This window comes from Hoplias malabaricus, chromosome X1 (genome assembly GCF_029633855.1).
Source record: "Hoplias malabaricus isolate fHopMal1 chromosome X1, fHopMal1.hap1, whole genome shotgun sequence".
In the NCBI taxonomy this organism is placed as follows: Eukaryota; Metazoa; Chordata; class Actinopteri; order Characiformes; family Erythrinidae; genus Hoplias; species Hoplias malabaricus.
The window spans coordinates 16,624,632-16,635,541 of NC_089818.1; the positions used below are offsets into that span (position 1 = coordinate 16,624,632).

Here is a 10,910-nt window from a genome sequence, read left to right on the forward strand (position 1 = left end):
GCAGCCCACAGCACCTCCTAGTAAACCATCATATCACTCTGTTCCTTCCATTTCCTTCTCCCTCTATTTCTTCTTGTTCCGTAGAGGCTTATTAGCACACCACCCCTTTTCACCACGCCATTCCATTTTTCTCCACCATGATATTCCATTTTCCAATTCACTTAAGCGTGCTGCTCATGCATTATATATCCAATCAGACTGCTCACATTCTCCCTCTTCTTTTGTCTGAGTCCTCTTTCTCTCCCTGTCTTTTCTTCAGTCTATTTTTATTGCTCCCCCATTCTAAGTCTCTCCAGCTGTCTCTTCAACCTGTCCTTCTTTTTCTTCTCTCCTTCTTTTCCAGTCTCTTTTTCTCTCTCTCTCACTCCTCAAACTCACACTGTTCTGTTTCTCTTCCATTTTTTTCTCTCTTAATCCTCCTTCTCACTGTGGTTCTCTCTTTCCCACTCTATCTCTCTTCAGCCTCTTTTTCTCTCTTTCTCCTTCTTTTCTCTCTCACTTGCACTCCTAGTGTTTTATCTCTCATTCTCCTCTTTCATGTATTGTCTTCCTTCCCCATCCCTCATTTCTTTCCTTTCTATCCGCCTCCTTCCTCTAATCCCTTTTACTCCACCTCAGCCCCCTCTCTTTCTTTTTCTTGCTCTCTCGCTTTTTTTTCTTACAGTATCTTTGCCTCTTCTCCTCCGCAGGCTCTGTCTGTTTTGAGATGGCTCTTCTCCTCCTCCTCCATATTCACCTGATCCTGGCTCTTCTGGCCCTGTTCCCCCCCTCCTCCGTGTGCTGTCCCTCTGGCTGCCGCTGTTACAGTCTGACGGTGGAATGCGGCTCTATTGGCCTCAGAGAGTTCCCGAGGGGCATCACCCATGGCACACAGGTCAGTGACCATAGCAACCACCATTCATCCAGTTACACTCTGTAGACGATGTTCATTTTTTTGTTAAACACACATAAATGCAGAAAACAGGTCAACTGACCAAGAGTGTCCACTCTTTTGGATTTAGCTGCATGCCAGTAACGATAGATAGGCCACAGATTTACAATTGCTGCCAGCTAAACCAGATAATTGCTAACACTTAGGCTAATACTGTTTGCTCTATGTTTGCGCAATACATTAATATACAAAATCAAAATATATTTCCCTGCTGATGTTCCAGCCATTCCTGGCCCAAAATCCAAGAAAGCACATCTAGCCATGCTGGGTGTGAAGGTGTTCTCCCATGATTCATCACAAACAAAATACAAGCAAGCTATTAGCTAGCGGTTAGCTGGAAGATCTGAGTTTAGGATTCACCTCCAAGCGTATCAAACTATCCAGTGGTGCTGGGTTAGCAGAGGTTCAAGAAGAAGTGGCAGTTAGCTTCAAATGGCCCAAAAGTAGCATGTGCTTGCAGACTCCCTGCTTTGTTTGTGATACTCTGTGTGTCCTGGGATGTCCTCACTAATAGGCAGGATTGGAGTCGGCTAAATTGGGAAGAAACTTGGGTAAATATGAATAAATTAATTAACAAATAAATAAAAACAAACACTACGAATTTAGTCTAAGGACTACATTTCCCATAGTGCCTCATTAATTTTCCTTTGAATGCATTTAGCTTCCTTGAAATCAGACTGTACACTACCGAGCTAAAAGAAGACAAACACCATTGTAAACATGACTCAAGCTGTCTGTCTCTCTGTGTGTATCTCTCTCACTTTAAATTCACAAACTTTGTTTTATATCTACAGCCTAATTAAAGTGCAACAATCTCATTTTAATATAAAAGATAAACATCTGCTCCACGGAGATGCTCCACCTCAGAGTTCGAAAGGACAGCGAGCAAATCCCAGAGGAGAATGGACTTCCTCCGCTGTGGTGACAGTTCAATTTCCTGTCTCTATACATTAGCATCGCCAACACCACCGCAGCCTTTGAATATTCATAAACTGCCTCTCGTGAATTGTTCAATTAACCCACGTAACCCTGCACCAGATAAATGGGCCGCCCAAGCTCCTCCTGCATCTAATCGTTGCGGAAACACATTTAATTGGTGTCATGCATTATGCAATTGATTCAGTTCATGTCCTAGGTTACTTAGTGCATGAGTCTCCATATCGTGTCCTTTAAAAGACTCTTATTTCCGCCAAAATGTAATGACCCACAGCAAATAATGTCTTCAGATTATTTGGCTACTTTACTACGAAGAGTCATACTTTGCCTCTCCCTGAAACTCCACCCCACGTATAATCTCCATGGAAGTGCATCAATAGGGCATCAGCCTTTAATTGGTGGAAAGCATTATGCAATGTATACAGTATTGCTAACCCACCGGTAAAATAGGCCCACAGGAAGCCCAGCACATGAACTGTTCACATAAACAGATTCTCCTGCTACCAATTGATTTGTTTATGAGCATCTGCACTCGACTCGTCTGGCCTCCAAGGGGGACTTCTCTGAAAGCGTCGACCCTGAGCAGATTAGCACGCCTAAAGCTTCCCATTGATCCACTTTCACTTGCTGAAACCCAAAAAAAAAGTGCTTTCATGATGTGCAACCTTCTAGCACATTCCTCCATCTGAACCAAACAGAACCCAGGTAGCTCCCTCAGCCCGGCTCGGTAAATAACCACTTTACAGATGACTCTTAAAAAGCTTTTATATGTTCCTTTCACTATGGGGATTGAGAAGAGCTGGGGAGCAAATGTTTTCCTTCTAATGAGTATCAGCCCTGTGGCAGAGGTTAGTTTAGGACCCAGGTGATTGACAGCAAATGCACCATGCACCAGTTTTATTGGCCGTTGGAGGCGTGAAATCAGAACCTGAATTCAGATCAAATCCAGATAGCAGAACTATACTGGCCCAGGTGTGGTCCAACTTCTCCACTGTCATGACCCACTTGTCACATTGAATGGTGACATTTAAGTGGACGGCCCTCATTTCCCACATGAATGTGGCATAATACAAAATCTGAACCAGAATAAAAAATTTTTTAGCCACTTTTGGCTAACATCCAGTCCAATCTTTGCCTCAAACAAACCAGATCTGTTTTGTGACTTGTGGCCAAATGAGCATTTTAACACATGCAGTTTGTCATTCCAACAGTGGTCCAGCAACAGAAACTTTCTTCCATTGGTTCAGATCTTAATAATAATCTTCATAATATATTTATTGTGCTAAATCATAAAATGATCAGAGTATGTCAACAGAGTCAAGGGAACAATGCTAAGTTGCTTGTGTGACAGCAGTGCTACAGACAGTAAGAAGCTTCCATTCTGGAGCAGAACTTTATTGCCTCCGATCCTGCTCACTGCCCATTCACAGAACAGATTAACTCTCTGGATTGATGAGTATGAAACACAATTGCAGATTATAAGAATGTGCCTCAGCCAATTAAGCATGTGGGTGAACTGATAACAGTGATAACGTTAAATTCTTCAGGACCTAAAAAGCTTCTGCATCCTTCCCAAAGGTTCATGGTGATTAATGCCAATATTAGCCTCAAAACAAGAGATCCAGATTTTCTTGGGGTCCTAAGCAAAATTTTGACACCTGAATCTCCACTAGTATTCTCTCTATTTATTTATTTATTATTATTTATGTTTTTTGTTTAAGAATAAACAGCCATATTTAGGAAAATGAGGTATAAACACAATGTATTCAAAAATGATATATAAATAAACAGCTACAGCACTTAAGGTGGAACAAAAATAAGCAAATGTAGTTGTTTATTCTCCAGCTTGCAACTTGTGTCACCTTAGCAACTACGTCATTTTTAAGGTGTTAGTAAAGAACTCTTAGCTTGTACTGGTGTGTTTGGGGAAGTTTAAACAAGTACTAGACTGTATGAAATACTGCAGTGCATGCCACCTCTCAGTATATTCCCGCAGCTGTGTTCGTAGACTATTGTTTATTAACAATTCAACCTTAAGAAGAACCATCACAGGTTTATCTGACTGTTGTTCCCACAGCTCAGTCTGTGGAGTCCTTTTTTTTCAAATCCTGAAGGAGAGGTTCGCCTCATTTTCTGGTGATACACTAACTTGATACACTACAAGTTGGTGATACACTACAGCGTGTAGTGATCATATAGGGTCTGCTCGTAGGGTCTGCTCGTAGCTGTTCAATTTAAGGTGGAAATAATAAAGTGCAAAATGTGAATAAGAAGAAAACTTCTACCTCCTAAAAGTGCATTTAAGGTTGAAGGGAAAATCAATAAGAAGATAACATCAGCTTTGTCTAGTGAAACAATTAATGGGGGAATGGAAATTCATGAAGCGGGTGCTTGTTAAATTTTTTGCCTGTCACTAGCATAAGTAGATGGGAGAGGAAGGGGGACTGACAACTGTAGTGTTTTGAAATTGGAGCTGCGTTAGCCATTTTAAACCCTCGCCGTCATTATTACAGATGGTTCTTTTAAGAGCAATTCATCATATTATCACGTCATATTATGTCAGACGTTGTAACAGCCTACCTTTAAAGATTATAACAATTATTTAGTCATGCCCCATCATATTTTGCCTCTCCTCATCCCTTCTTCTCTATCAGGCTATCTTAAGCTCATGTGCAGCTACTGTAGTGTGTCGCATTGCATTGTCTGTGCGTTATTGAGATTATACAAGTCACCATCAGTTACAGTTGCACTTTAAAGAGCATTAAAGAGTTTGTTAATTAGCAGAGTGGTCTAGATAATTTTGCACATAGTGTACAATCATAATTATCCAGGACAGGCAACAAGGCAGCAGCTACTAACTTGAAGCAAGTGCAAATAATATCCAGAAACTGCTATTATTATCACCTTCACACCCTAATCATGAACAGCTGAGGGATGTTTAAAGTAAATAAACTTGTAAATACAGCTTGTGTCTCATCTGTTTGTAGACCCCTCTCATAATAAATGAATTTAGCTAATTTTAGGTGCACCCACTGGCTGACACAGGTGTTCAGTTGTGTGCTCACAGCTTGTATAATCCTCTTAGAAAAGCATGAAAGGAAACAGGGCACATGAGCTTAAAGGAGCACTAGGTTGTATTTCTACCTTAAAATTACAGTTTCAAACTCATTGTGATGCTTCACTGCGTTGTAACAGGGAGAACAGTGACTCTGTCATGGCTATTTTTGACTCTGCACTAAAGAAACTGCACTGTGTAACTTTTGAAGAGCGTAGGAGACCTAACTGAAAACACTGGGAATAATTACCTTCCACATTCTTTTCCAGACAATCTTCTTGCAGGATAATACCATTGGTCAGATTAGAGTGGATGACTTGTCTGGCCTGGGCTGCCTGCATTACCTTTATCTGCAAAACAACACCATTTCAACCCTGGAGCCTGGGGCCTTCATGAGCTTGGGACAGCTTCTGGAACTAGCCCTGAACGGAAACCGCCTCCATCTGATCTCCGCTGATGTCTTCCGTGGTCTGGAGCACCTGCGAATCCTCTACCTGGCGGGGAACCAGATCACCAGGCTGGAGGACTACACCTTCCGTGGACTGCAGGTAGTTTAGGGGTTTTGTGTGTTCTTGAAATACAGCTTGGAACATGTACAATGTCGGTAAAAGTTTGAATGTCCTAGGGCAGATTATAGGGCACTGTGTCTACGTCTAAAAAAATGATCACTTTGTGAAACTTTCATAAAGAGGCACCAATAAAAATGCTCCAGAATTAATTGAGTTTTTTTTTTACATTAACATGCTCTAGAAGTAAAGAAGGTTTCAGCATTCTTCTGTGAAGAAGCCATTTTGGAGATACATTGCAGATAGCAGAAATAGTTGGGCTTAAACTGTGCCAAGTTTGGCACTTACAGCTCACTTAAGTGAGTGTAACTCTCATGAACCAAGCTTCCTGGGCCAAAAGCTGCAGATGTGGGACACATTTGGGCCAAACTTTCATTGCTATCTGGGATGTTTTGGTTGAACAGGACATAAGCCTAGCTCTAAAAGTGTTTTAGTTTGGTAAAGGTTTAGTTTAATTTTAATTTAATGTTGAATTCCACAAACAATCAGTAATTTTGTGTTTAAAGAAGAACTTAGTCTGGGCATATTTTCTTAATTTAATTAGGGTTACCCGAATGTTTGCATATGACTGTATGTAGATCCATTCATACTTTCCCTGAGTGTGGAGTCACAACTGGGGACAGTTTCACACATTCACCCAGTTATTCACAGACTCATACAGTCACTGTGGACTACCATTTTAAAAAGTGAGAACAGAAATCCTTGTTAAATTAAGTTCCATACCTTCCTCTGTAAATGTTACGAGGCGAGAGTTCTAATTGCAGTGAGAAAAACCCTGGCGCTTTTATAATATTTCCAATTAGCTCAGCAAATTGCACTAAAGGGCACAGCAAACTGCACCATTGTGCACAGTTAAATAATAGCTATAAAAACCTGGACCATGAGGAATGTCAGCATTATAATGATGATGAAAGTGATGGTGATTATTAACTATCCTCTGTCTTGCCTCTAGCGCTTGCAGGAATTGCACCTACAGGAGAACACAATGGAGGCTCTGGACGAGCAAGCTCTGGTGGGCCTGTCCTCTCTGGCTCTTCTAGACCTCAGCAAGAACAACCTGAGGACTCTCAGTCCTGCTACGCTGAGACCTCTCATCAGCCTACAGGTGCTGCGCATCACAGGTACCTTCCTACAGTTGTATCTGTGGGGAAAGTGGGTTAGGGAGAGTGCAGTGGAGAGGTAGCTCAGAGAGGTCATGAAAAGAAGAAACAGTTGACTCGGGTGATGAAACTGGAAGCAAAGAAAGGTTTCGGAAAGGTTTAGGAATTTGAATGCAAACTGCAGTAGTTTGGAATGTATTGATGGTGAAAGAGCCAGAAGGGAGGGAGGGAGGGAGAGAAAGCTCAGAGAAGAGCCCGAAGGAATAGTGCAAAGAGGGAGGGAGAGTACAGAGGGGATGGATGAACAGCACGAGGGAAAGACGGATTAGCAGAGTATCAAAAGGAATCCGAATCAAAAAGAGGAAAAGCACATAAAGAGAGCGAGCAGGACAATTGCTTTGAAGTTTGGGAGTGATTCACTGTGGAGGGGATTTAGAGGTGAGAGACTCTTCCACTCTGTTGTTCTCTTCCATGTCCTTATTCTCCTTCTCAAGCTCTTTTATGCCTGCTACTAGTGGCATCCCTTGCTAAATATGGATCTGAATGCCCCCTCTCTCTTTCTGCCCTTCTCTCTCTCACATGCCATTCTATTCCCTCTCATTCCCTCCCTTCTCTATCTCCATTCCTCTCTCTGTTGGCCAGATAACCCTTGGCGCTGTGATTGTGCCCTCCACTGGCTTCGCGGCTGGATTAACGAGGAGGGCCAGCGGCTCCTGAGCTCAGCTGAGCGTAGGCTGCTTTGTGTAGAGCCCCCCCGCCTCTCCCATCTCAGCCTGGTGGAGGTTCCAGCCAACAGCTTGGTATGCATACCTCCAGCCGTGCAGCTGGAGCCAAGTCACCTGACTGTGCGGCTGGGAGAAAGCCTGCGAGTATCCTGCCAGGCCTCTGGATACCCCCAGCCTCAGGTTACCTGGAGGAAGGCATCCCACGGCAAAGCCCAGCTGTCTCCTCGAGGTCTTGTGCAGGAGGTGGGGATGGAAGGGGACGGCAGGGCTGGTGTAAGGTTGGTAACAGCCAGACCTAGTGGTAACGGTGGTACTGTGGGAGGCAGGAGTCCAGCTCGAGCGATGGAAGATAACGGAGACAGGGACAACTTTGATCCCGATACAGGTAGTGGGATGCTGTTTCTAAGCAACGTGACTGTGGCCCACGCAGGACGCTATGAATGCGAGGCTTGGAATCCAGGTGGAGTTGCCCGGGTGACCTTCCACCTGTCTGTAAACATGTCGTCTGCATCCTCATCCACAGGCATCTGGCCTCGTCTACACTCCTCATCTTCATCCTCTTCTTCTTCCTCCTCAAACTACCATCCATCCTCAGGGGATGTCAGCCAGGAGCCTCTTTACGAGCTGGAGAGCATGGACTTCAACGCTCTTGGCACTGCCACGCAGACGGCCATCGCTGTCGGCATCTCTCTCCTCGCTCTTACCGCACTTCTGCTGCTCTGCATGATCTATGGTCGGCATCGTCAGCGGCAGAAAGAGGAGGGTGGCGGCTATGGGCCAAGCAAGGAGGAATCCATACTCTATGTCAACGACTATTCCGATGGACCTACCACCTTTGCACAGCTTGAGGAATATCGGGATGAACGTGGCCATGAGATGTATGTACTGAATCGAGCCAAACCTGTGCTTCCCCCACCGCCAGTCCCAGGCCAGCAAGCCACTGAATCTCTCCAAGGCCAAGGAATCCTCACCCCAGGTAGATTAGCAGGTCTTGGCCCACGCAGGGCTCCTGCAGAAGGTGGTGAAGGACCTCCACCAGACCCAGAGGGACTATTCATCAACCAGAGTCTGCTGTTTGACACACAGATCGCCTATGAGATCCACTGCTGAGGAGGTCTAGTATGGGATTTTGGCAAAGAAGTGGCCCGGAAGGCCAGTTAAGGGAAACGCTCATTTGCTGCACATGGCAGTTGAAGTACGACTTGCTCAGCAGTGGGATCTCTCGGTGGAACCTGAGGATACTCTACCTGTTTCTGTTTTTTATTCCGACAGCAAAATTGCTTTGATTATTACTAGATTAAAAAGGAAAGTGAAAGTCATTTTGGAAGGACATTTATTATCTTGCCGCAAGATAAGCAAGTAGTGGAAGCGCTTTGATCTGGAATGTCTGGCAACTGAATATGTTCAAAAGGACAGGTCTAATGAACCTACAGAAAAAAACAGACAGGCAGAGCACTGTATATTACCTATTTCTTTCTTCATTTCTTGGAAGTAGGGAGGAATCTTTGGGAGCAGGCTGTTGTAATCACACAGTCAGACACTGACCTACTTTTTGAGAGCAGGGGTGAAGAAAGTGAAGGACGTTTTGCAGACTGTGTACCTCCGTGTCAAGATTCTTTTTTTTTTCCGCTTCTGCCAGCCAATGTGAATAGCTTTGATGTTTGTCTTCATTTGCCCATTCCAGTGCTTCCTTTATATTTTGAAAATTGTTCTTTCAGCTTTTATACACAGAGACAAAATTTGTGTGCATTCTCTTGCTTATGAGAAAGGCAGAGGAAGGTACGTGAGAAGTGGGAGAAATGTTAAGTCAGCTTTTGTTATGGCCACAGATTAATCTCATACTTCTGACCTTGATTCAAACAACACTGTGAAAATACAGCTCTAGACACTAGATCAGTTACCAGTGTTTTTACCAATGAATAGAGGTGGGTAAGTCATCTGATAGCATTTAGGTTGATTTTATTATTTTTTTTCTAGAGCTGCAAGGTGTGTGTGTGTGTGTGTGTGTGGGAGAGAGAGAGAGAGAGAATCACGAGGTTTGTACAGAAAATGCCTATTAATCACTTCAGGGTATATAAAGACTCATCTCGGCTGGTGGCATCTGACATTGTTAAGCTTTTGCTCAGTATTATAGTTTATAGTATGTATTTATTTCAGTTCTGTCAAATGTCTAATAAACGTTCCTGTTTCATGCAAATAAAAAATGCCTTTGGATCCAGCTTTAGATCTTGTTTTCTTTTAAGACGCACAGTAGGAAACATCAAGAGCAATGATATATACCAATATTATATTCTAAAACAGCAACCTCTTTGCGTCAGTTTGCTGTAACTGGAGAGACAGAGATGAAGAAAGGAACTCGGATTAGATTTATTTGCATGAAGAATGCAGGTCTCAGCTCTAAATACCAAAGCAAATGCCTAATTGACAATTTAACATGTACCTTCGTGTAAACTGTCATACTATTTGCGGAACAAAGGATTTGCGGCAACCACCCAAGGAACAGCGCTCCAGCTCTTGCTTCCTGAGCTACAATAAAACCAGGCTTGTCATGTTTCTGTCAGATAAATGTGTCACAAAGAGCGCAAACACCTTCATTTGCTGACAGCCACAGTGACATTCAGGGAATGTTTAGGTAAGGCAACTGGCAGAGCAATGATACACGCAACAGAGCTGTGAGTGAAAATAATAAAGTAAAGTATTAGAGTGCTGACTTTCCCCACGGCCCAAATGTGACCACACTACACTTGATTGGCTCTGTTTCTGATAGACACCGTTAGTAATGGATATTTCTAGTACTGCCAGCATGTGTTACACTGTGGGGTTGAAGGGGGTGAAATAATGACACACTGTGTTACAGAAACCAGGATTTCCCAAAGGCTTAAAAGTGACCACAGAACAGCAGCACCTCTAAGTAGACAAACACTTTGATATGATAAAGGATAAAAGGACATGAAGCTTTATTTGAAAGCCTATAAACGGCTTATATATATATATATATATATATATATATATATATATATATATATATATATATATATATATATATATATATATAAATTTATAATTTAGAATCCGGTATTAGTACAAACATCAAGCCAGTGAATACCTTCTAATTGACAGGTCAAACAGTGGGATCAATCAGTGGACTCTGAGGATACTTTGTATTTCTATTTCTGCTTTAAGAAGATAAATACTTTGATTATTATTAGGACACCAAAGGTTTATTCTGTCATCAAAAAATTAAGTGATTATTTTCTTGATATTAAAAATTGATATTAGAATCCAGTGTTATGGGCAAAACATCTGGCACCGGAATACCTCCTAATACCTTGACAGGTAAGATAAATCCACCAAGAATAGAGACGGTGCTGTACATTTCTAATCCTATAAGCATGTGTCACTGAATGGAGGTCCTGTTAAAAAATAATGAAATACTTTATTACAGAGTGCAGGATTTCCCAGAGGCACCACTGTGACCACTTCTTAATAGATGCAAAACTCAGCGGCACGGCCGCATATGCTGGTGATTGCTTTTAAAAGCTATCAGGCTTCTTGACTTGGCAGCAAACTTGGTACATTTGTAGCCCGCAGTACTCT

General features: G+C 42.7%; 1 protein-coding gene across 1 annotated transcript; it reads left to right on the forward strand.

Annotated features, from left to right (window-relative positions):
- Positions 1-706: 706 nt before the first annotated feature.
- On the forward strand, positions 707-8,992 carry LOC136675978 (leucine-rich repeat-containing protein 24-like). The gene is made up of 4 exons (XM_066652811.1): positions 707-874; positions 5,192-5,470; positions 6,441-6,609; positions 7,231-8,992. Exons 1-4 carry the CDS (start codon positions 707-709, stop codon positions 8,421-8,423), a joined length of 1,809 nt encoding a protein of 602 aa, XP_066508908.1. The 3' UTR covers positions 8,424-8,992.
- The last annotated feature ends 1,918 nt before the right edge of the window (positions 8,993-10,910 follow it).

What these genes read in the sequence shown, in the direction of transcription:
- LOC136675978 (XM_066652811.1), top strand. Translation starts at nt 707, where the DNA reads ATGGCTCTTCTCCTCCTCCTCCATATTCACCTGATCCTGGCTCTTCTG. An exon ending in GCATCACCCATGGCACACAG is followed by an intron (nt 875 to 5,191) that starts GTCAGTGACCAT and finishes ATTCTTTTCCAG; the next exon opens with ACAATCTTCTTGCAGGATAA. An exon ending in ACAGGTGCTGCGCATCACAG is followed by an intron (nt 6,610 to 7,230) that starts GTACCTTCCTAC and finishes TCTGTTGGCCAG; the next exon opens with ATAACCCTTGGCGCTGTGAT.